This window comes from Gadus macrocephalus, chromosome 1, assembly GCF_031168955.1.
Source record: "Gadus macrocephalus chromosome 1, ASM3116895v1".
Taxonomy (NCBI): Eukaryota; Metazoa; Chordata; class Actinopteri; order Gadiformes; family Gadidae; genus Gadus; species Gadus macrocephalus.
The window spans coordinates 17,998,716-18,024,626 of record NC_082382.1 but is presented as its reverse complement, the minus strand read 5'-3'; the positions used below and the strand labels follow the sequence as shown (position 1 = coordinate 18,024,626).

Below are 25,911 nucleotides of genomic sequence, written 5' to 3'. Positions count from 1 at the left end.
TGTGTGTGTGTGTGTGTGTGTGTGTGTGTGTGTGTGTGTGTGTGTGTGTGTGTTTCCAGGAGGCGTACTCTGTGGCGCGGCAGTTCAACCTGATCCCGCCCATCTGTGAGCAGGCTGAGTACCACATGTTCCAGAGGGAGAAGGTGGAGGTGCAGCTGCCGGAGCTCTATCACAAGATAGGTGAGAGGCCCGAGAAAGGACCCACAGCCGTAGAACAAGGCACAGCAATAAAGTGATGTTATCAAGACACATGTTTATTTAATGGAGAGAGCTTGATACCCTTTCAAAACATCTGGGTACACTCTACTCTGAACTATATAATGTAACGTAATATTAATTATGGATCAAATTGAAAAAGTCATGTATATTTATATATAAATAAATCTGTGAGTGTGTGTTTTATGTTATATATCTTATTTATATTATTCATACGAGGCAGCACTATGTGTGTGTGTGTGTGTGTGTGTGTGTGTGTGTGTGTGTGTGTGTGTGTGTGTGTGTGTGTGTGTGTGTGTGTGTGTGTGTGTGTGTGTGTGTGTGTGTGTGTGCGTGCGTGGCTGCAGGGGTGGGAGCCATGACATGGTCTCCCCTGGCATGTGGAATCATCTCTGGGAAGTACACCAGCGGCGTGCCCGCCTTCTCCCGGGCATCCCTCAAGGTACGCCCCCTCAACTCGGAGCCAATTGAATAACTCGTTATTATGATCAGCTGGCCAATCAGAAACAGATATTTATATTAACATTACCATTAATGCTTTTTGTTTCCATAGTTCTTCTAAATTCTTCTCTATTGCAATTGCAATTATTTGCAATACTATTGTTTTATTTAATTGTATTTATGTTGATCTAGGTTAGTCTTATGTTTTTTGATGTTTTCATCTACCGTGACTATGGGAGAACATTCCCACTATTTGTGTGACAGCCTTTCAATTATTATACTTATACTTATTAAATTTAATACAAATAGAGCTCAGAGCTCATGCAAACACAAAGATAGATTTATTACTGCAAGCTAAATATTCCAACTCACACGATTATGTTTGTCCATCTAAGATAGATAGCACCTCTTAATTTGATGACTCAGTCAACTTTGGCATTTAACAGTGCACAGTTCTTCTGATAAAACACATTGTGATGACTCATCATTTCAGAGAAAGGACATGAAAAGTTGACTCATCATTTCAGAGAAAGGACATCAAAAATTGGTCTTTTGAAATCTAAGTGGATGATCATTTCACTCGACTGGTTAGGAGTGCTGTCACTAGACATCTTTAACAGTTGGCTGAACAGTTGTGATCTTTAGTTATTTGGTTTGTTGTAGTCTCAAAGAGTTCCACTAAACTCTGTACTAAAAGTGAAAATGTGAAAGATTAATTTATATATCTATGATTCTTCTTTTTAATAAAATGACCTTGATACATCTGTAGCACATGCCGATAGCTACAGAAACCCCCAAATCCCCTAAACACACAATACAGTTAGGAATAACCACAGGTGAAATATAGAATAATATGCATATATATACAGTACATACACACAACGATGTACATTAAATCTAAACATTGTTAGTGTTTATATACTGTGTTTCCAGGGTTACCAGTGGATGAAGGACAAGATTCTGAGTGAAGAGGGCCGTCGCCAGCAGGCCAAGCTGAAGGAACTGCTGGCCATCGCTGAGCGCCTGGGATGTACCCTCCCCCAGCTCGCTATCGGTACTACAACTATACTACTATACACCCTCCCCCAGCTCGCTATCGGTACTACTACTATACTACTATACACCCTCCCCCAGCTCGCTATCGGTACTACTACTATACTACTATACACCCTCCCCCAGCTCGCTATCGGTACTACAACTATACTACTATACACCCTCCCCCAGCTCGCTATCGGTACTACAACTATACTACTATACACCCTCCCCCAGCTCGCTATCGGTACTACAACTATACTACTATACACCCTCCCCCAGCTCGCTATCGGTACTACTACTATACTACTATACACCCTCCCCCAGCTCGCTATCGGTACTACAACTATACTACTATACACCCTCCCCCAGCTCGCTATCGGTACTACAACTATACTACTATACACCCTCCCCCAGCTCGCTATCGGTACTACTACTATACTACTATACACCCTCCCCCAGCTCGCTATCGGTACTACTACTATACTACTATACACCCTCCCCCAGCTCGCTATCGGTACTACTACTATACTACTATACACCCTCCCCCAGCTCGCTATCGGTACTACTACTATACTACTATACACCCTCCCCCAGCTCGCTATCGGTACTACAACTATACTACTATACACCCTCCCCCAGCTCGCTATCGGTACTACAACTATACTACTATACACCCTCCCCCAGCTCGCTATCGGTACTACTACTATACTACTATACACTCAGTACTACTACACCCTCCCCCCGAGCTGGCTATCGGTACTTCAACTATTATTTTATACACTAAACTACATCATTACACATAAACTACACTTTATGTGTTGTGTTTTTACAATTACAACACACTGTGCTCCAACTACACGGCAGTACTCTACCATGGATAACTCTGTGGAGTTTGTCATGTCCAGCAGCCCAGATGGCCCGTCCTCAGACATATGGTCTTCTCCCTCATGTGCTTCCCTCGCCGACCTCTCCCTCTCCCTCCCTCCCTCCCTCCCTCCCTCCAACATGTCCCCCTCCCAAGTGGTGTCTCTCCTTCCTCCCTTTCCCCCTCTCCATCCCTTCGTCTCGCCTCAGGGGTCTTGTTTCTCCCTCTTGCCCAACACACACATTAATCAATGTAAACCGAAAACAACCCCAACCCCAACCCACAGTCAGAGATTTGGAAACTGAATTGACGTTGATTTGGCTAACATTACAGATACACTATACCAGCGTCAGACACTGTCGGCGTCAGATGCTGCAGGTAAACCTGGTGGAAATATATTGCAGGGATTTCCAGAACAATCACTTGATTCAAATCAGATATCCAGGAAAATGTTCTAGATCACAAAAAAAAGGGTGTGTGTTTTGATAACACATACGTAACCTAAATGTCAGCCAGTCAGCGAGTGTAGTCCTTCTCTAGTTAGTCCTGCTCTGTGCCTTGTTCCTCTAGCCTGGTGCCTGAGGAACGATGGGGTCAGTTCTGTCCTTCTGGGGGCCTCCAGTGCTGACCAGCTTCTGGAGAACATTGGAGCCATACAGGTAAACCACGGGCCGCCATGTTGGCTCTTGGACTCTTCCACCACAGACACAATAACATAGTATAAACATAACAATAAAATGATCGGATTCAATGGAAGTACAGACTGGCACCTTACGCAACACAGGCCAGAACATTCCACCAAAGTAGTTAGAAAGGGAGGAGTGGGGGTATTCAGTCAACGTCACCGCTATTTGCTACTCAATTCTACACAATAAACTGTTAATTGTTTAGACCGCAGACAATTGGGTTCGAACCCAGAACCCCGGGTTCCCCTCTGCCGCTCTCCTACAAGAGAACTAAAGTTGTGGAACCATGCAGGCCGGGATGGGGAACATCCCCGTCCCTCTGTGGCAGTAAAGCGCCAGCTGAACTAGCTGTCAAGGCAAACATCTGTCAAGGCAAACATGCAACAAACATCTGCCTCGTTATGTATTGACATGTGACTATTTTTTCATGGACGTAGAGAGGGCTATTTTAAGCCGGGGAGGGAAATCTCTTTCCCCCTGAGCGCTGGACCTCATCTGCTGAAGTTGCCGTGTGGGCATCATGTCTGGATAGTTCATCTAGGAAGGCTGGAGTTCCCTCTGTATCCAGTTGTCACTGTATACAAAAAGAGCACCACCTTTTATTGCATATAAATGTCACCGATCTTGAAGAATCCTTGGGTTACTGAAATTAGATCTCTATTGCGATGTATTCCCTAAAAACCTTAAAGAAAAGGAAGGTATGCTAGGTAGCACGGCGTATGACTCCCCAGCTGAAAAGTACTGAGGTCAATCCCCAATGTCCCAAGCTATGAGTAGGCATGCTTGAGCCCAATGTCACAGTCAAAATAAAACCCATGAATATATTCTTAAGTTCCATGGTCTGGTTCTTACCTCAACAGATTCTTCCGAAGCTCACCTCGTCCATCGTGCACGATGTGGATGGCATTCTGGGGAACAAGCCCTACAGTAAAAAGGACTACAGGTCCTAGACCGGACCGAGCCGAGCGACGCTACCCGATACCATCCAACACCCCCCCCCCCCCCCCCCGGGGAGCCAATGCACCGGGAGAACTAACAGCGGGAAGGAGAACAGGGTCATAACGATGTAGGACCACCAAACAGGAGAACCGTCCTTTAAGGCTGAGCATCCACTACAGGCATAACGTTTTATCATCGAGACACACACGCTACGCAACGTGTGTATTTCTGCTTCTGTGCTTCTTTTGATTTTTCACATTTAACACAAGAGCTCTAGTCTAGAATATGCGTTGGGCATTTCCAGTTACAGCCAGATCCCCTGGCATAGAATGGAAGAAAGAGTTGAATAATCAGGGAAAGCTGTGAAACACGTTCCCTGCATTGTTTTCCTCCGATTAACAATTCCTGAAGTACTTCAGAAATAACCACTTTCTTTCACATGGAAGGTTAGTGGTGCTCAGTAAGAAGCCAATATACAGGCAGCCAATATACATCCAAGTATAAACCCCTCTTTGCTAAATGTTTTATTGTGCAAATAACCCCAACATACAGGCCAACCATCCTTATTCTAGGTATTGTACTTCCAAAACAGGCTGTGGTGCTTTTGAGCTTCACATCAGGGCTGTTCCGTTTAACAATGCCAGCAGCAGCGACGCACACTTCCTGTTACTATATTTATACTTGCTTTACGCTAGTCATAAGATCAAACCTTGGCCTTTCTAGTTGCAATATCTGCCGGCCCCTGTATATTTACGGCGGTACATCTGCTGAACACCTTCATTCCCCCTCTTCCTCTCTCCCAGCCCGCCACGGCCGGGCTAAAAGCCGTCACAGGCCACTTTACAAAGACGCTAGCCTCCGCTTCGCAAGCGCTTGTCGCTTCGAATAACAGCTATGGGGGAGGCGAAGTGCTTTTTTAACTTTTATATCCTTTTCTTTGTGAGACCGTTTCAACAAAGCGGAGCACTAGCGAACTGTAACAACGTGTTACGGACAGGCGCAGTGAACGGGGTAGTAGACCAGTCTGAAGTAGACCAGGCCTTAACGCTTACACATTGGCCTGAGTAACAAAAAATATATAGACCAGGACTTGGAACCCGCTTCTTCTTTCTAAGTGTTGATCAATCCCTGTCACTTAAGATAAGATAGTATTGATCCCAGTACGGGGAAATCTTAGCCTGGCTCCGCCCGCCTAAGTACGGTACTTCCGCTGAATTTGAATTTCCCTTCAGTACTCTGTACAAATGAAGTGAAGTACGAGAGTCTGGTAGAACCAGGCTAGGGAAATCTGGCACCGCCTAACAAAAGGATTTTGAAGTCCACCTTTTTGTCTTTTCATAAAAAATAAGTCAATTATTCAATATTCAATCATTTAAGCATGCATAGCAAATGCTGTCTCAACAGTGGGCTATTAGTACTGTCTCAGAATGTGTGTAGGGTGTGTACATGTGTTTAACCTTCATTTCATATGGTGACATGAGGTCACATACAAATGCCAATGAAAGCACAATTAATCCCTTAATAGTCCACCACAAATACACGCCTGCTGACATGCGCATGGAATAACACACTCTGTTGAGTTTTCTGTATGGAGGAACTGCCAAGAGATGATTCACAAGACCTTCTCGAACTGTTGTGAGCGATAGAAGCAGTGAGGATCACGTAATGATAGAGATGATGATGTTGTGGCAGGACAGATAAGTCTTTTTGCCCATTGGAAATGTGAAACAAATACAGTGGATCATCTTCTCTTGACACGATGGTTACCTGCATTCTAGAAGATAAAAAATGATTAAATACAGGTCGTTAACGGGAGACGGAGAATTGCATCTTTAGATATTTCCTTTGGATTTGTTGCCCTCTGCTGGTTGACCGCTGTATGAACCATATTTTTCATGGTGCGCTTGACTTAATTTTGTGTCTTTATATTCAGATTTTTTTAGGGGGGTAAACTGATCATTATTTATTTTATTAAACAGAAAATATGCAGGACTAATTTCACTAATTATCGTTGAACATCACTTCAAAAGTGAAAATAGTAACAACATTTTTCTCAACCTAGAACATATAGAGATGTTATACAGGATGTATGGAACATAAGTTATTCATTCCATTATTCATACAAAACCAATGAGGACCCCCGGGTGGCCACCTGTTGTGCTGTACCTCTTGGTGTTCCGGGACTAACAACTGGGGAGGGACGCTTTCAACACATGGAAAAAAAATGTTTCTTTGGTTCTGTATTTTTTCTTCATCCTTAACACAAAAAAATCCCGAGAAATAACAATTAATCCCAAGTGCAGCAACAGCAGGAAGACTGGAGTACCGCTTAGATCTTGACAATGTAGGACTGGTATCAACGACTTTAATTTCAATTTCTATGATTATGTTTTTAAATGGCTTGATTGACCAACACATGAGTATATACATCATGGTTATGCAGCAAAACAATGAATGAAACACTTTCTACATTCAGAGCTGATACAAGATAGTCATAAGCATATGATCTTCTCCTACACAGGGTGGCTCTCTGATGATAGGCAGCCAACGCCCCTTATTCACTAATAGCGCCTATCTTACGCATTAAGTTCCCCACGAGCTTACGTCTAGAACCAAGATGGCTACAAGGTAGTCATGGGATGACTAAATACACACAAGCCACTGCTGTTCACTGCTCTAAACACATAGGCTATGCATCAAGAGACTATGATAAAATGTTGTACATTTTGATTTCATAATTTTAAATATGTATTTTACAGATCTTTATGGGCCATTTACATCTATGTTCTCTCGCGCCCTTCCTCTATAAATATATTACTTATATTTTCCTTATGTTTTTTATGCATTCATTTTTTCTTTATTTGCAATTGATTCAGTTATGAATTGTTGACTTTATTGTCGTGTACAGATTGTACAAGGAAATGTTAAAATAAAAAATGAAAATAAAGATTGTCTCACTGTCTAAATTTTCTGTGGTTTATTATATACGTGGTTGGACTTTGATTTAGTTTGTCTTAGCCTTCATTTGCCTAATTTTACCCCAAAAAAAAAAGTATCCAAGTGTTTTCAGATTTACCCTTTTGGATTAAAAAAATGAATATCCGTATAACGTGAATTGAAAATATTTCGAAATGTATTTATTAAGCAAAAGAAATCCATACAGTTAGTAAAGAGACACATAAGAGGACGTTCCATAAAAGTGATGTTTACCGTTTGGCCCATTCAGTTCACTGCCTCATATCGGTTACATTGAGAACTCTCAACTCGTCTGTATGTTCGCAGATGAGTTTTAAAAGGTTTGTTAAAAACATTATCCATCCAACTGGAACGTTAACCGAAAGGTTCTTTCTTATCCAGTACAAACAAAGGGAGTTAAAAAGCAGAAGGAGTGATAAAGTAGTACAGATTCGTGTCAGTTACATGAGATGGTGGTTGACCAGGGCTTCAAATGATACACTTGAAAAGAGGAGCTTGATTATTATAAAAGGGTCTGAAGGGAACACAGGTTTTTAATAGCATTAAAAATATGAACATTTAATGATTTAAAAAAAACAATAGTTAACAGCTTCAAACATGATTTACCTGATTTACAATTATTGAACTTCCACTATTGTACTCAACCTTTCAATGGGGGAAAGCCTTTGTGTGGACCAATCGCTGTCAACATATAAAGCGCAGCCTTGTATAAATGCACATTCAGTTTGAAACTGTCTATAAAAGTACACATCCCCTCCCCAGTCCGTCCTCGACAAACCAACCCCTCACTCTGAAGAAATAGGCTAAAAACAAAACAAACTGAACCTAAAAACATTAAACAAATGACGTTACAATCTAGCAAATACCTAAGTGATTACATGAGCAATCCAGTGGCAGATTGAAACCTCAAACAGCAGTGTTGTCCTATTCGTTGGGGTTAGGATTGGCGTCAGGGTACTGGGACAGGTCAAAGGTCAGGACTTTGCTGATGACGCAATCCCCTTGCTGTAGAGGACAGAAGGAACAGAACATGAATTCAGTTTGCTTCTAGTGCACAGGGAGCATGTCGTTTCTGCTTAGCCATCATATCATCTTTCTATAGCTTTTTGTAGAACTGCTTGAAAACCGACAATCTCATAGTTGTTAACGGCAAGCAGAGCATTCCATCCAGACAGTTGGTAGTGATGATTAAAGCCCCAAAATCTGCCTGAATTTAACAGGACATTGCGCAAAACAAATTGAGTATGTTGTGTCGTGTTACCGAAAGCTAAGCCAGCAGGTACATTTTCAATGTTTATTCAAGAAGTTATTTACTTTGCTTTGCTTTGCGTTAACGCTAAGCTAACTGGGTCTCATCTGTGAGTGAAGACGCTCACCTCTGGGTAGACTCCGATGAGGGAGTCGGCCTTGGTGTAGAACTCCTCCTTCAGCGAGATGACCACGGCCTGGAAGTTCATCACAGACTGGTCCTTGATGTAGTTGGCCACCTGAACCAGAACGGATACGCACCCATTCAACATGTATCTCTGAATACTGAATATCTGCGTTTCACATTTGGACTGTTGATTGCACTCCACCCACCTTTCCGATGTTGGTGTTGTCCAGAGCAGCGTCGATCTCATCCAGCACGAAGAAGGGTGCAGGTTTGTAGCTGACGTAAAGAGGAAGGTTAGCAAGTTGGTATGATGAAGTAAAAGAAGAGATCAACCGACCCATAAGCTCTCCCCGTCTAGTTAGTTAGCGAGTTATTCGTTGCGGTCATATCAATGAGGTTGAAACCAAAACGGCAATCAAATAGTAATAAAATAACTTGAATCGAAACGGCCGCACTAATAAGGGCAGGACCACTTCCTGTGGCTGTACCTGTGGATGGCGAAGAGCAGGGCCAGGGCGGCCACCGTCTTCTCCCCTCCAGACAGGTTGTCCATGGGCCTGAACCTCTTCCCTGGGGCCACGCAATTGTAGTTGATGCCGTCCAGGTAGGGCTCCTCTGGGTTCTCCGGGCCGAGGAAAGCCTAGCACATGGGACACACAGAGTGACTACCGATGCCCAGCCCTCCGTTGTGTCGGTCCGACGCGATCCCTGAACGGACGGGACACTTGGTGGTCGGCGCTGACCTGGGCGCTGCTGTTGCGCGACAGGGCCTTGTAGATCTCGTCGATGTTGGTGGCCACCGACTCGAAGCAGGCGTTGAATCGGTCGTAGCGCTCCTTCTTGATCTGCTCGAAGGCCTGCTTGGCCTTCTTGGCTCTCTTACGCGCCGCCTCAAACTCTGAAACACAAGAGCGCCTTGTGAGTCGGGCGGGGGCTGCACCACCAGCCACCTACAAACAGTACAACTGTACACATCCAGGCGAGTAGACCACCCCGGAAAAAGAACCACCCCGGCCCGGCCGCAATCCGCTCACCGTCGCTGGTCTCCTGGAACTTGTCGCGCACGCTCTCCAGCTTCTCCATGGCCTTCATGTTGGGCGCGCTGATCCTCTGCAGGATGCTCTGCTGCTCGTTGAGCCGCTGCTGCAGTGTGTTCATCTCGCCCTTCAGCTCGTCCTCAGACAGGGTGTCCTGGTGGGGGGCCGGGGACAGGGTCAGTGGGAGCGGTGCTACGTCAAAACCCCCCAGTCTGGTACACGGCGTACCACACACACTGCGTATTGTGACTGTATACACACGGTATTGCATTGTTCAATGATGTCTATTTTTAAGTAGGTAGGGTTGTGTGAGGGCAGAGCAGCCTGGGTACCTTGAGGTCCTCAGACAGGTTGCTGTAGTCGATCTCAATGAGGGCTTCTTTAGCCAGGACCGTACTGGAGGCTATCTTGCTGTTGGTGGGCTCCTCGGGCTGCTGACTCCCCTAGTGGAGCACAAAACACACTCAAACGTTAAGAAAACAGACACACTCATTTAATTTACATTTACATTTATGTAACCGATCAAAAACATAATATTCGTAGAGACATATAAGGTAGACAGACGTAGGCAGGGCAACTTTATTTATATAGCACTTTTCATACACAAGGCACTCAAAGTCTGCCTTGTAACACAAACAATTCAAGCCGTGTACTTCAGTACTTCAGATGAGTCTTGTTTAGACATTGGACAATGTTTAACACATGCTCTCCCCCCCCCCCTCCCCCAATGTGCCTCATGATGCCCTTGATATCAGGGTAGTAAGGAGGGCATCAACATCAACATCAGCGGCGGTAAGCGGCGGTAAGCGCCAGGCCGCGGGGCTCACCTCTCCCTGGCTGATGTCGTCCATGGTCCCTGAGCGGAGGGGCAGCTTGATGTCCTGCATCTTGCAGGCCTGCAGCAGGTTGTGGCGGTCGCTGCGCTTCTGCTCCAGCTTTGTCTCGATGGCCGTCACCTCCTTCTGCAGCTGGGTCAGTTCCCTGCGGAGGGCGGCCATCAAAACGGACGTCAGTGATTACACTTAAAGAACATGGCGGTTTTACTTTAAAAGTAAAACCGCCATGTTTGAATTATTCTGTGTTTGAATTATGTTTGAATTATGTGTTTGAATTATTCTGGAGCCACTGACTTGTTGGCCCCGCCAAGCTTCTTGCGGATCTCCTCCATCTCGTGGTTCTTGTCGTTGACCTCTGACTTCTTGGTGAGGTGGGTGTTCTTGAGGTCCTGCAGCTGGGCCATGGTCTCGTCGATGATCTTCATGTGCCGGTGCTCCTCCTACAGCCAGCGTGGAAGCAAAACAAATCAAAACCACACAGATGATCCAAAGTAAGCGATCTACTAGTAGAGAGCTGAACTTAAAGCCAGGGAAGATGACTTAACAAGTGTGAAGCAGTAAAACGGATGCCTTTACCTTCTTGAGCCTTTCTATCTCGGCCTCGTCCTTCTTGACGGTCTGCTCCCACATCATCACCTTCTCCTGGTCCTCCTTCAGCTGGTTCTTCTCGTAGTCCACCTGGATCCCCAGTCGAGTCTTCTGGGTCTCAAACTCCAGCCTGAACACACAGAAAAGGGGCACAAGTGGGGTTTTAGGGCCAGGAGGAGTGGACAGAAAGTGGGGCGACCCAAGGGCTCAATCTCCATCGAGACTCACCGCTTCTTGGCAATCTCGTTCTGCCTCTTCACCTTCTCCTCCTCGAACTCTCGGATGTTCCTCACGCCGATCTCCTTGCAGAACTCCACGAACACCTCGTCTTCCACCTGGAGAGCAGAGCCATGGCAGTGTCAGAGCGCACCTCCACCACATGCATGAAGAGGCTCAGAAACAGAGCTAGCTGGGCTGTGGTGCTCACCAGGTTCATGCGGTCCCTCAGGTCTGTGATCTCCTTCTCGCGGGACGTGATGATCCTCTTGATGTCGTTGATCCGTGGCCCGAAGTTGGCAAGCTCACTTTCCAGCTTGGACTTCTCCTGCACGACACAAAGGGCGAAAAAAGATGATTAATTACGGTACATTTTTTTGTAAATTACAATACAAAAAAAACTTAAGAAGAAAACGGTAACAGTGAAATATGAGCCAATTCACAATGTAGATCTAATAAAATGCTAATACAGGCAGGATAGTGCATTGAGGCCAGCCTACCTGCATGTTGAGGGACAGGTGGCGGGTCTTGGTCTGCTCCAGGTCGCTCTGGGAGTACTTGAGTCTCATCTGCAGCCCATGGGCCTGGGACTGCACCTGACGCAGCTCTGCCTCCTTCCTCTTGGCCTTCATTTGCTCCTACAAAAAAAAAAACACAGAAAATACTGTGGGTCAACTTCAACTACCACTTACGGGGATACAATTGGGGTTAGGATTAGGTCTCCAATATGAAGAGGAAAGTGTGGCTTTGTCCAAAGGTTGTGGGAGAGTTGTGGGAGAGGGTCTGCCTGTTAACTGGGATGAGAGGGATATGAAACCCATCTGTTTTAGGGATCCGGGTGTCCTCTATCCATGATGGCCGTCTGAAAGGCCTCTCTGGTTACCTTGAGCTCCTCTGTGAGCTTCTCCTTCTTGTCCTTGAGCTTGTCCACAGCCTTCTCGTCCCAGCGTCGGGCCTTGGCCTTCAGGTCGCTGGCTCCTCCAGAGATCACACCGGACTTCTGGAACAGGGTGCCGTCCAGCGCCACCGTCTGGACACACGGACAAACACAGAAAACACATTGTGAGACGCTAGTTTATATTGAAGGAATGACTTCAAAAAAAATCACAAAAATCACACAGTTAAATAACTAAATAGTTGATGGTTATAATAAGTAATTGCATTGGCCGTGTACTATGGGAGGGATCACAAAACATAAATATAGTACAAAAACCCACTTCCCACGGAGTGGTATTGAACAGCTATTACACGTCATGTATTTTTCGTGCCATGGTGTTCGGTGTATGATCATGTTCATCGTGTGACCTTGTGTCGGTACGGCCCTCCGAAGGCGATCCTGCGGGCGTCCTCCACGTTGTCGCAGACCAGCGCGTTGCCGCAGGCGTACTGCAGGGCCTTCTTGATGTGCGGGGGCTCGTAGCGGATGACGTCTATCACCAGCTTGGCCCCGCGGAGCTCCCTCAGCTTCTCGTCGGTGGGCTTCACCTGTGGGGGCGGGGGTGGGACGACATACATGTTCGGTTACATGTTCAGGAAACCCCTTGTGGATTGGAAACCACTTTGGTTGAATGCAGGAAAGTTGTTTTCATTTTAGACTTGGTTGGTTTATGCATCTAATAGGGCTGCACCATGGCGGAAAAATAGCAATACTTTTGTTCCTCGTAATATATTGCAGTATGGAATAACAATGGAATCGTAATGCATAACAATTGTAAGTACAGCTGCAGAGTGCCTTGCAACCTAAAGTTCAGGCGGATATATCTTTTATGCATATATACGGCCTCCAGGAACACAAACATCTCGCATTCCTTAATTGCGATGTCTGTGTAGTTCGATATGCTGTTCACATTATTGATTAATTCCTCGTTGATAGTTTGTGGTTTACAAGTGCCCTGGGCAGCTTGTTTTTAAAGCAACCTGTGAGGTATTGTGTGAATATAAAACAAATGAACTGTCAGCATTATTGATTTCCTTTGCTTATCTTTTATTCACTCGAAAGTGCCAGTGAAAGGATCAGACCTTTTTTCTAGATTAGCCAGGGAAAATACAGCAAAAACGTTGTAGCATGACTTGTTGCATGGATAATTTTTTCTTTGACATTGAGTATTTGTGACTATTACGCATATTGCTGAAACTATACATCATGCAGCCCTAGCATCTATGTACGAGTTTTAGGAGTGATCAACTATCATTGGAAACACATTAGACGATTAAAACCACCATTTACTTATGTACTTCATTAGCACTCTGGCCACCACAGTATCCTCAACCAAAAAAACAAAACGTTACCTCCAGGTAGTCGAGGGGAAGGAAAGTCTCGGGCTCCCCTCTCTGCTCCTTGATGTACTGGATGCAGTCCCTCCCCGTCTTCTCAGAGTCCACGATGATGGCGTCCATGTTCTTCCCCAGCACCTTGGTGACGGCGATCTGGTACTTCTTCTGCGTGGGCTGGCATAGGTCGATCAGACGGCCGTACTTCAGGGAGGAACACACAGGAGACGGGGAACAGTGTGAATTCAGGCAGCGGTTGATGATACACGTCAAAAGGGAGGAGGCGTGGTTGGCCTGGTGAAGGGGGGGGGGGGGGGGGGGGGGGGGGGGCTGCCGTACCACGGAGCCAGGGTACAGCCTCTTGATGCTCTCCATGATCTCAGCCTTGCGCTGCTGGCGGCTGTTCTCCTGCCGGTCGATCCTAGCGTCCCCCAGCTGCTCCATGACCTACGCGGTCGTAAGAAGGGGTGGGTTGTGAGATGCTACGCAGAGTTTAACAGCAGACAATGGCCCTCATTCACCTACATCAATATGAGCCATACGTCTCGTTTTATTTTGGATAGATGTTTGTTTCTAGATGATAACCCAACCCCAGGGTTTAGATCCGCTCTGTGCGGGGCGCCCTACCTGGTTCAGCTCTGTGTTGATCTCGTCGATCCTCCTCTTGGCACCCTCCACCTCCTCCGTCAGCTCCTCCTCCATGCGCTTCTGCTCATCCAGCGACTGTCTGAGGACCAATGAGGAGCACGGGTCAAGGAGGAGAATATACTCATTGGGTTGGACTTTTCTTTAATATTGCCATGTTATGATATGACTTATTTGGGTGCACGCCTACAATGATTGTATTAGGGGTATTCTCAGATACACAATGCCACTGATTGACATCTACACTTATCCATTACATGGCACACACCCCTTACAAAATACAGTATGGCTTTATTAAAGCATGTGAAGGGATCGGGTACCTGCTGGTGTTGATATAGTCCTCCAGCTTCTCAATACGTTTCTGGTTTTCCTCAATTTCGCGGATCTTCTGCTTTATCTTGGCCTAAAACGGAAAAAAGTTTAAACTTAGACCCTTGCATTTCAAATGAACTCTTATTCGCAGGGAAGGCACACACAGAAATCGGTTCAAAATCCTCGTCCTCGTGAGCTCACATACCTCTGTCTCCACTTTCTTCCTCTCCTCCAGATCCAGACGGTCCTGGTCGGCCTTTTGGTCGCGGTTGAACTTCTCCAGCTCCTGGGCCAGGGTGGCGGCCCGCTTGCTGGCCTCCTCCTTCAGGCGGTGGTACTGTTTGACCTGAGGAATTCACATCAGTGTGAAGTTCAAGTTATCCTGGGGAAAAAAAGGCCTGCAACCTTCCCAACAAGACAACCTAATAAAATGCAGCCATCTATTATCACTTCAAACGTTCCTAATGGGTTTACAAAAATAACTAAACCAAATGTCCCATTCATAAAAGTACCTGGTTCTCCTCCAGGGTGAGGTCCTGGCCCTGGCTCTGCGCCTCCTCCTCCATGCGCTCCTCAAACTCCTGCTTGGTCAGCTCCACGGCCTTCATCTCCTTGTCCAGCTCGTCCATGTCCCCCTTGCGCTTCTTGTACATCTTCTGGGCGTTCTGCAGGGACTTGCGTGCCGCCTCCTGCTTCTTGATCTTGTGGGAGGTGTTCTCCTTGGCCTTGATGTACTGGGGCCGCTTCTGGTTGAGCTCCGAGTCCTTCTCCCTGGAGGCGGGGAGCAAGGGGTCGGAGGTTCACTTTGGTCAATGGGATACTTTCAAACCAACATTGATTATCATAATAAATCTACAGTATTTTGTTACTTTTACTCGCTTTATAAACAAGCTGATCAAGAGGGCGAATGGAAGTGATATCTTTTTTTCTAAGATTCATGTCAATAATGTCATTAACATGTACACGACTGAACATTTATTTAAAAAGCAAGAAACAAGGGAGCAAGTTGATAGCGCTTTGCATTTGCCCTGCTGCGGAAACTAAACCCAGGGCAAGAGGAGCGCAACGATGCCCATCCCTGTGACTCACTTGATCTCCTTCTCCACCGTCTGCTGCTCCCGCATCAGGCGGCCCAGCTCCTTCTTCTTCTCCTTCAGCTCTTCCTCCACGTGGTCCATCTTCTTGCGGTCCTTGTCGATCTCCTTGTTGCGATGGGACAGCTCCTTGTTGAGCTTCTCGATCTCCGTCTCGTTGTGGTAGAGTTTGAAGAGCTGCATCTGCACGTGGGCCCGCACCACCTCGTCCTTCAGCCTCTGGTACCGCTCAGCCTGGAGGGAGGGATACTCGTTATAATATCAAGTAGTACGGGTGAACTCCATATTTTATGTGTCTTGTTTATTAATGCATATGTAGCCTCTAAATAATGCCCACTAGCATAAAAAAAAAAAAAGGCCCAACGCACCTCCTCTTTCTCCTGTTTGGCCTCTTTGCGCTCTGCGGCGATGTTCTTCTTGCGATGGTAGTTAAACTGAGTGTCCTCCTCTGCTTTCACCATCTCTTTCTTCCTGCGGTCGTACTCCTGGGCCAGATCCCCGGAGCGGGAGATCTCCTCAAACAGAGCCGTGCGCTCCTTGGGGTTCTTCATGGCGATGGACTCCACCGCTCCCTGGAAAAGAGATAAAACCCCAAGGCTGTTACTATGTCTTCATAGGAAGTTGGTCTGCATCATGCCGTGCAGTTAGTGTCCAAATGAAGAATACTTCTCAACACACAAGTCCAATAAAATGCAGTTAAGGGGTCATATGCCGTTCCAAAATTGCAAACATCAGCACTGGAACTTATTTTTTTGTACAGTCTTAATACTGTGTTGACTCATAATAAACAAAACCTATTTTCTGTAAACCCCTGAGAACTGTGTTTGTGCATTGCAAGTTAGGTCTTACCTGGAAAACCAAGAAGTTGCGAGCCTTGATGAGGATGCCCAGTTTCTCTAGCTCCTCGCTGTACTCCGCCAGGTTCACAACCTTAGTGTTGATTCTGTACTCAGAGGACGAACCTACCACATAAAGAAAATAAAGAAAAAAGAACCGGTGAATTTAACAAAACTATTTTTTAATTTAAATTTAGCGTGTAATTGCAATTGCATACATAAAAACCTAGGATTTACAAAAGATGCTAGCGCTGAACACCTTCGTTTCTAAAACCAACTGCAGAGTAGCTATAGAAAGACAAGGTTTTGTAGAACTTTATATAAAACACATAACAGCATGGCATACCGATGATGATTCTGGTGAAGGTGCGCTCCTCTCCACTGTCCTCCTGGTACACCATGCTGACGAAGGCTCTGGTGGCTGCTGGCTTCCCCACCGGAGCTCCATGGATCAGGTCTTTCAATGTTTTCACACGAAGATTGCTTGTCTTCTCTGCCAAGACGAAGCTAATGGCATCCATAAGATTGGATTTACCTAAAGTTTAACGCAAGAATTGAGATCAATAAAAATTGTATTTGTCACAACATTTTTCCGTTTGAAAATCCTGCAAAACCTAGCACATTTAATTACTGCACAAGATACCTTCTATCGATATATATATAACCAGGGGACTGGTTACAGTTAATTGTATTTTCCCCAGTAGACTGTTTGAGACCTCAACATGTCAGGCGTAGAGTAGTGATGACACCAAACTGTTGCACTGTGATGTTTCCAATTCGTTAAGACTAAAATAATAACACAACCATAATCTTGGTTGAAGAGAACATTAAATACGCACACTACAATTTATAAATCTTTCGCTTGATTGCAACAATCGTTTTAAGAACGCATTACATATCTAAACATGTTGGACATGATACAAATACACAAACATAACAAATAAATCAGCGAGATGTGCAGTGTTATAAAATCGCAAAACTTGTGATTATATAATACACCATCAAGTAAAATACGGGTTCAAATATACATGTACACATGAATATCCGATCTTCAACAACACACTGACGATAGTTACAAGCTACATTGGCGCTAGCAGAATCCGCTAGCTTTAATTAGTTAGCACAAATTGATAACATACCTGATCCATTGGGTCCAATAATGGCAGTGAACTTGTGGAAGGGCCCAATAATTTGTCTTCCTTTATAAGATTTAAAGTTTTCAATCTCTATCAATTTTAACTGCCCCATGTTTGCACTATCTCCGGATAATGCGGGAAAAGTGTCTTGTGGTGTTAGCTAAATGGTAGTTAAATCCAACTTGCGACGGTAACCGTAGAATCCGTCTCAGGAGATGCTGCAAGCAAACGCATTGATTATTTTACTGAAATAAAAACGATGAATGCATAACTCGAATCATATACCGAACATTGTTTAAATCTCATTACAAAAATATAACACTACGTTTGTGACAACAATACGCCATTTTAGAATCCAGTAGGAGAACCAGTGCGCGCGAGAAGCGTGACTGTATAATTTCTCGCGAGATCACGTGAGTAAATAGCATTGGTTATCATTTTTGCCAGATAAGAATTTCATCCATTAATCCATTATTTATTTGATATGAACCTTGATTTTCTTTTGCCAATTTAAAACATGACAGGGCTGGAAGATCAGTAGCCTATCATATGTATTATTAATCATTTACAACAGCATTACTGTGAATTTACAACAACTAGGCCTACACCATAATATAAAAGGCCGAAATGATGAAAGATTGACTTGAATAATTTAAAAGTATTTTATACACCTACAACTTGGATCAAGCCTTAGCAGCGAAACTAAGCATGCGCAGAATGTAACTATGGTTACCTAGAAGTCTAACAGAAGAACATGGTGAAGAGTTGACTTTCCACAGGCGTTATTAATTGCAACTGTAAAGTCAGAAGTAAGTGTTTATTGTTTCAAATACGGTCCGAACCGTCCGATATGTGCTTAGTGTCGACAGAAACCAATCTGAAAAGTAAATTCTAAACACTGAACTGTGATTCGATGTAACATTTTGTGCAGCTGCCGGGCATGCAACATAACTGTTATACTAATTATGTATGTTTAAATTGTTTGCGTAAATGTAAACATACATTATTAGTTCAGCTATTAATAGAGGTAATATCAGTCACATACAGAACTATACAACTTTCAAATTGAATAGGCCTAGGCCTTGGTTTAGTGTTAGTAATAATATGGTTAATGTAAGTAATAGGGTTAGGGTTAGTAATAGGGTGGTTTTAAGCTCCCTTTTCCATCTGTGTGCTGCAGCATGTTCGCGATGGATTTCCCAGTGGACGGCTCCAGAGAGAAGGCTGTGGAGGGCAGACGAGCCGCCGAGGCTGAGCGCAAGGCCCGCATCTTCAGCACACGGAGTCGGGTGATGGGCGTGGATCTGAGTACTTTGGACCAGCAGGTGGAGGAGAGACAACTCAAACGAGACGCAGAGAGACAACGAGAAAAAGCTTTCGGTAAACAAGGGGATCTAGTATGGATTCGAGTTCAATTAATTAAACCAAACAATACAACGAAATTAATATTGGATACCTAAATGCAATTAAATTACAGGGCACCTGAGAAGCAGTCAAGATAGAGCGCAACTGGAACAAGACAGAGAAGAGCAGGAAAACCTTTCTGCAATAAATAGTGACCTTGCTCAGTATTGGGCCACTCATCAGCGAGTAGAAGATTCCCGTGATGCCGATCTCATATGTTACCAGCAGGGGGCGTCCAAGTTCACGATCCCTGAGGATGAGCTTGGGCCATCCAGTATGCAAGTTTTCCTGGTAAGCTTTTGATGGGAGGCAGAACTCTTGGATGAAGCATTTCTCCTTATTCATTTCTACAAACATTAATCTCTACAATTTTATTTAAATGATTGCTTTTATTTTATTATAGCACATTACTAATCCCATACATTTACAAAAAGGCAATCTGAATTCAAACCGTATGCATGTCTACAATATTCCAATACCTCAAGCATTATGTTTCCTTGTTTTGTGATCCCAGGGAGAGGATGCAGAAGCTAGCCAAAGGAGGAGGGAACAGATAGTGACGACGGAGAGAGAGTTGCAGGCGCAGAAGGAGGACGCAGAGACGAGGCGAACGAAGGAGAAGTGTATCGGTGACTTACACACAGGGATCACTGTAGTGTGAACTCACACCGTATAGCTTTTGTAAACTCATGGAGCTTTGTTTCACGCTCCCGTACACAAACCGTGGCGCACTCCTACGCACAGATCATATTCCCAGGGTGAAGTGATGGATGCCCGTCTTACAGAGATGTTATACGTGTCAGAGCAAAGGGCTAGAGAGTGCTCTGCTATAGTGTGGGATAAACAATTCAGTTTGTGATTTTTAATTTGTGCGCGTGTGTATGTGTTTGTGCGTGTGTCTGTGTGTGTGTCTGTGTGTTTGTGCGTGTGTGTGTCTGTGTGTGTCTGTGTGTGCTTTCAGAGGATCTCGTGATGAAGACACTAGTGCATCAAGACCTGAGGGCGGTTGAACTGGAAGCACAGGAAGAAGAGTGTAGGAGAGCTGTCCGCATGGCGCTCAGCAACTACAATCATGCCCTGGTACACACACACACACACACACACACACACACACACACACACACACACACACACACACACACACACACACACACACACGCACGCACACTCAAGCACACACAAACACACACACACACACACTCACGCACACACACAGAAACACACACACACACACACACACACACACACACACACACACACACACACACACACACACACACGCACGCACACTCAAGCACACACAAACACACACACACACACACTCACGCACACACACAGAAACACACACACACACACACACACACACACACACACACACACACACACACACACACACACAGAAACACACACACACACACACACACACACACACACACACGCAAATTTGCATCCATAGTGATGGGTTCTTCACTGCAGCACCCTGTAGGGTGTCAGATGGTGACAGGACGTGCTCAGGTGTTTTCTTTCCCAAGATTTGAAAGACTAATTAAAGATGTTAAACGATGCATAGACACTTTCTGCGTGGGAGGGGTACCCCATTAGCGGGTGCTAAGCAACATGGCTGGTGTAAGTGCTCTGATGTATGCACGGTCTTCATCTCTTTTCTGAAGCCCTCCCCCCATTTAGGCTGAGCCCCCCCCCCCCCCCCCTACATCCCGCCTGAACACACTCGGGTGGATATTCCGGTGGGAGACTTCATTAGAAACGTTCTCCAGGTCATGGTGTTTTCCATGTCAATTATATGGCCTCTTTAATACCCACTCACACGCCCTGGCACACTCGTAAACACACAAGCAGCAGAGTGGAATACTCTCCTCCCTCTCTCTGGAGGGCTTTCAACACGTGGTCGAACAAATCGAGACCCGCGGGCGGAGTCCACCGCAGAGCGGGAGGTCAGGTTACCCCGGAGTCACCCCCCCCCCCCCCCCCATCTCCGTCACAGCGGGGGGGTTGATGGATGAAGACGCCGGGCCTGGCCCTGGAGAGAGATCCCCACCCTGACGATTCTGCTGCATTTGCAGTCCTCGAAAGAAGGTTGAAGACCAAGCGTTGTACACGTTAATCTGGGTGGGAGCCTCTTCTTTCAATGAGGCTATCTTTGATCTGTTATGTGGTGTTTCTCACTGTGAGGAGAAATTCTCCAGAAGTCCAGAACGAGCCAATCATAATCTATGGGCATCCTTCGCCTCTACCCTATGTTTTTCTTTGATATCATAATCTATGGCAGTGGCCTCTCTGGGCTAGGCAGGTGACGTAGAGCCCTGTGGTGGACCTATGGCACAGTATGAAACAGCCTTTAGCCTGTAGAAACACAGCCATGCCGATCTCCCACCCTACACACACATAACACACATGCAGGCTGCGGAGCGGACGGAGACACTGAGGCAGCAGCACCGGAAGGACGAAGGGCAGAGTCTGGCCGAGATGGGCCACATGGTGACCTCCGACATACTGACCGAGTGCCCCGAGGCGGCAGAGAGGGGGCAGGGCCGGGTGCTGACGGACAGGTGGCGGGGGATGACTCCTCAGCAGCTGAGCGCCATCTATAGGGAGAGGGAGGAACAGCGGCTCGGCAGACAGGTGCACTGACTCATAAAGCAACCAAATGGTGTCAATCGACAACTACACACACAAATGAGGACAATCGGTTTGTAGATGCTACAGTTATAAGGTTTTTGTCATGGACTACAACAATGTCATTTGATATGATGTGTTTAATGTATATATATAAATACATATATAAATACCCACCATATATATATACATACATAACCATAACCCTGACTCCTATGTTAAAACTATATGCTAATGCTTATTACTGCATTAGACAAGGTTAAGTAATGGTTAAAAATGCATCCTTATAAGTTATGTAAAGAGGTACCAGATAATGTACATGTAATCTGATATATGCCCTCGTTTCCTGTCTTGGATTGATAAAGTTGCTCTCATATTATAATTAAGATGATGAATAGAATATTGAAGGTCGCACTACACTGTGTGCTGTCAAAGACTTAGTTGGTTCTTTTTAACTGGTTCTCTTTGTGTTGCCGTGCAGAAGCAGCAGGAGACTGAGAGGGCGAGGGAGGCCGCCTGGGACCTTGAGCAGATGAGTCTGGCCAGGAGGGGGGAGGAGGTGGAGAGGAAAGAGAGAGAGCTGCAGAGAGATAGGAAGATTCAGCTGGACCAGTACAACATGCGGCTAGCCAGGGAGCAGCAAGCACAGTGAGGAAGGAAGAACACACACCGCACATGCACGCACGCACGCTCACATACAGTCACACAATCACACACAGACACAAACAAACACACATGCACACGCACACACACACACACACACACACACACACACACACACACACACACACACACACACACACACACACACACACACACACACATTCAGCCCACATGGTGCTTTGAAGGAGAATAATCTGTTGAGATATATTAACATATTATAAGATAGGGTACAACATGAAGTGAGAGCAATGTGCATGTGTTTTTCTCTCTGTCCTCCACAGTCAGGAGCATCTGGACAAGAAGCTGTACACCAACAAGCCCAGTGGAGACTATTTTAACCAGTTCAACACCACCTCACGCTAAGTACTGCAGCTCACACGAGACTCTGCCAACCTCCCCTGAGTATACCTATAGATTTGCAGCAAATAAAGGGTGTATTCCTCTCCTGCAAATCTGAAGTGTATTTAATTTCTTTTTGGGGGTTTGTAAATGATGATGCGATGGGTATGTTGGCGAGAGAACAGGACTCGTCTTTTGCAACTGATTGATCCAGGTACTTTATTAGTAATCATTGTATATCGAGTTACAGTGGTTGATTCATAATGCAGATACAATAATAATTGGCCCCATAGGTCGTCCACATGTCCATCCTGGTGAACCACCCACCGACTCCAAAACCTGAAGTCCTGAACCCCCCCCCCCCCCCCCCCCCCCCCCGTACCCACATCACATTGAAGCCATCTGAGTTAGTTTTTGTTACAGTTTCTCGTTAATGCAGCAATTCATTTTTTATTTCTATTTTGTACGGTTTTCTTTTTATGGTCTATAAAAAACGAGAGGGGGGGGGGGGAGGTTACGGCCACGGAGAAGCAAAGGTCAGCGACCCCTAGTTCCTCCTCTGCACATGGAAAGCAGAGAGTGCATATCGGTGGAGTGAATATCTGCGCACGTACGTATACTCATTATGCTCATCCGAAAGCCCACATTACACGCCCGGACACAGACAGAACAACACAACACACGTTTAGCAGCAGGTAGTCTAGATAGAATATTGACGTGGTGTTTTGTTTTTTTATCCTATAGCATCACTTTTGCGTCACCTGAATGTATGAAAATAGATTTTCTAAAAGTTTCTGTCCTGAGTGTGTCTGCACAGCAACAAGGAGGCCAAATCTCTTAACCAGCTCAATGCTGCGTCACGAGCTCCACACCCGTTCCCAGTGTGTTTTTCCTAGAGGGATCGGCAACAAGTGAATACTTGGCCAGTATAGGCGGGCAGTTGTTGTTGGAGCAGCGGGTGCAGAGACAGCGACATTGCATATAGCTACTCCCTGTGGCATTCCCAAAAGCGCCTCACTTCGTACTTTTACCTCATAACTGCATCAGACAAAGACTCCACAGATTCTCACAGCACTGCAATGCTTCAACGGTTTATGGATGGCGGATGCGATGTAAGCGTTAGTTTGGACTTATACTACTATCACTAAATGACGATTTTAAATGTACAATTTTTCTTTTCTTTTTTAATATCCGAGTGTTTGCAAACATTTAAGAAACAATTGGGGATTTTTTTTTTGTCTTTGATTCATTTTTTTCTCCAACTATGAACTAGTTTGTTTTGTTAGAACAGAAAAAAAGGAAAGAGTTGATTCATAACTACAATATTTGTAAGTAAATTCAACAAGATTTAAATCTGCACATTTCATTATCAAACAAACTCAACCAAAGCACTCTTTAAGGGTTGTATTTACATTCAATATCTTAAAAGCTCTCCTTCCCAGTCTTGCTATATTCATACCAAAATACCTCCAGCTCCACAATTACTTTCGTCATATTTTCAACACAAACAAAACATTTTTGGCATGAAATAATATTTGTACCAAGGCTTAAAATAATACATTCTACGTTCAGTTTTTCTTTTTGTAATGTAAATGCTAACGGCCTACATAAAATATACATCAACAGGGCATGATTAAGCCTGTTTCTTATGATCAACTAGCAATAAAATAAAGTAGGTTGAAGAAATAAAAAAAAAGTGTTTGCCCACGAGAGTCAGCTGTACACATACATAAACACTGCTCCTTACTCGGCTATGCGTTGTGCGATGGTCATGTATACAAAAGTTTGATTAGAGAGACAACAATTGTTTTAATACACCATAGAAAGAGGACACGGACAGACACAGAAAGCTACACAGAAGTCTCTACACAAAGAAATTACAATATCATACCAATAATGACATCACACTTCGGATGACAAAGGCGAGAATAATGACATCTGCCTGGCGTTCGATGCAGACCCAACAGGCACAAGAACCTATAAGGAGCATGTACATATCTATAATACTGTAATATGGCTAAATAGATAGGTGTAGATGCGAATATATACACAAGATGCGCAATTCAGCATGTCAGAGTTTCTCCGATGCAGCCAATGCTATTTATAGTGAGAAACTTGACTTGAGTGTGTCGTTTTTAGGGAATAAATCTGGGTGTATGAGAGATGTGAACAGATGAGGTTGAGTGCTGGACACTAAAATTAACCTGAACAATTAAAAACAAAGAAAAAAAATCAATCAAATGACATAAAAAAAAGTATTCAAAAAAGTTTGTAGAAAAATAAAAATGTCATTGGCAATTAGACGTGTAGACATCGAATGGTTCTGGAAATAGAAACATGTGAAATAATACAAAACGGGATAATAATAAATCGAAGTTCTAAGACATCCACATCTGCTCAGTGCTGTCTGTCCCCCTTCACGGGCCCCCCCAAAATGTCCCCTCCGTTTGAACGCACCACTCTGCAGCTCGACAGGAACATACCTTATGTCCCTCCTCCTACCTAACTGTATGGCAACACACAACGCCACATGATTCATTTTAGGGAGAGACCAACGAGAGGAGGGAACTTTTGTATCACGCAGGTACGCCCCCCCAAAAAACACCGGGTTCACGAAGAAGAGGGCGGGACTTGAAAAGACTTTGTTTGGTCAGAGAGTGGCTCGGTTGGTCAGACTTGTATCGTCCACTACTTTGGACGCTCCTTTATGGTCAAAGACAGTCCGGGTCGGTCAGATGACTTGACAGGAGGCCATCTCATCCTGATATCGATTGATTGTGTGGTTGCAGTCAAAATGGTGGCAAGTACATAGTCAGGGTGTTGGGGCGAACATGGACACACACACACACACACACACACACACACACACACACACACACACACACACACACACACACACACACACACACACACACACACACACACACACACACACACACACACACAGGGTGTGTGCTTTGGTCTGGTCGTTCCTGGGTGGCTGTTAAGAGGAAGTGCGGGGGGTAGGGGAGGGGTAGACGGGGGTGGGGGGAGCGAGGGTGTGTGTGTGGTGGGGGGGGGGTTTTAATCGAGAATGGCCACCGAGTTGGGCACGCTGTTGTTGGTGGCGGCAGCCGCCGGCGGGGGGGGGGTCGAGCGCGGCGGTCTCGGCCAGCACGCCGGCCCCCTCGCTGGGGCGGCTGTACTGGGAGGCCAGCGACTCGTCCAGGTGGAGCTCCGTGGTGACGGCGCTGCCTCCGTTGTAGTCCAGGTTATCCTCGCTGCACAGCTTGCTGTCGTCACACAGCGAAGGCAGGCTGGCCGTGCGCTTCTCCTCGTTGTCGCTGTGGGGCCAACGGGGGGGGGGGGGGGAGGGGGGGGGGGGGTG

At 45.4% G+C, this 25,911-nt stretch overlaps 3 protein-coding genes across 8 annotated transcripts in view; 2 read left to right on the top strand and 1 right to left on the bottom strand.

Moving 5' to 3' along the window:
* Positions 1-7,148, top strand: part of LOC132461898 (voltage-gated potassium channel subunit beta-2-like) — a 33,339-nt gene extending 26,191 nt beyond the window's left edge. For all 6 annotated transcript variants that reach the window (XM_060057389.1, XM_060057430.1, XM_060057397.1 and 3 more), the window contains 5 exons: positions 60-180; positions 564-658; positions 1,591-1,711; positions 3,128-3,216; positions 4,104-7,148. In XM_060057389.1, the coding sequence (XP_059913372.1) occupies positions 60-180; positions 564-658; positions 1,591-1,711; positions 3,128-3,216; positions 4,104-4,193 (516 nt within the window). In that variant the 3' untranslated portion in view covers positions 4,194-7,148. The remainder of the gene's footprint in view (positions 1-59; positions 181-563; positions 659-1,590; positions 1,712-3,127; positions 3,217-4,103) is intronic.
* Positions 7,149-7,297: 149 nt separating this feature from the next.
* smc1a (structural maintenance of chromosomes 1A) lies at positions 7,298-17,886 on the bottom strand. The gene is made up of 26 exons (XM_060056846.1): positions 17,508-17,886; positions 16,715-16,903; positions 16,382-16,494; positions 15,901-16,104; positions 15,528-15,766; positions 14,951-15,209; positions 14,644-14,784; positions 14,447-14,529; positions 14,109-14,208; positions 13,821-13,928; positions 13,500-13,685; positions 12,516-12,695; positions 12,094-12,240; positions 11,711-11,848; positions 11,422-11,538; positions 11,223-11,329; positions 10,983-11,124; positions 10,701-10,846; positions 10,398-10,551; positions 9,903-10,013; positions 9,568-9,724; positions 9,277-9,431; positions 9,022-9,173; positions 8,740-8,809; positions 8,535-8,645; positions 7,298-8,163 (listed from the first exon to the last, which is right to left on the bottom strand). The coding sequence occupies exons 1-26, from the start codon at positions 17,614-17,616 to the stop codon at positions 8,083-8,085; spliced, it is 3,699 nt and encodes a 1,232-aa protein (XP_059912829.1). The 5' UTR covers positions 17,617-17,886; the 3' UTR covers positions 7,298-8,082.
* Positions 17,887-18,197: 311 nt separating this feature from the next.
* ribc1 (RIB43A domain with coiled-coils 1) lies at positions 18,198-25,131 on the top strand. Its single transcript, XM_060057502.1, has 8 exons — positions 18,198-18,313; positions 18,685-18,884; positions 18,982-19,199; positions 19,423-19,537; positions 19,870-19,988; positions 21,327-21,548; positions 22,024-22,190; positions 22,487-25,131. Exons 2-8 carry the CDS (start codon positions 18,686-18,688, stop codon positions 22,566-22,568), a joined length of 1,122 nt encoding a protein of 373 aa, XP_059913485.1. The 5' UTR covers positions 18,198-18,313; position 18,685; the 3' UTR covers positions 22,569-25,131.
* Positions 25,132-25,911: the final 780 nt, after the last annotated feature.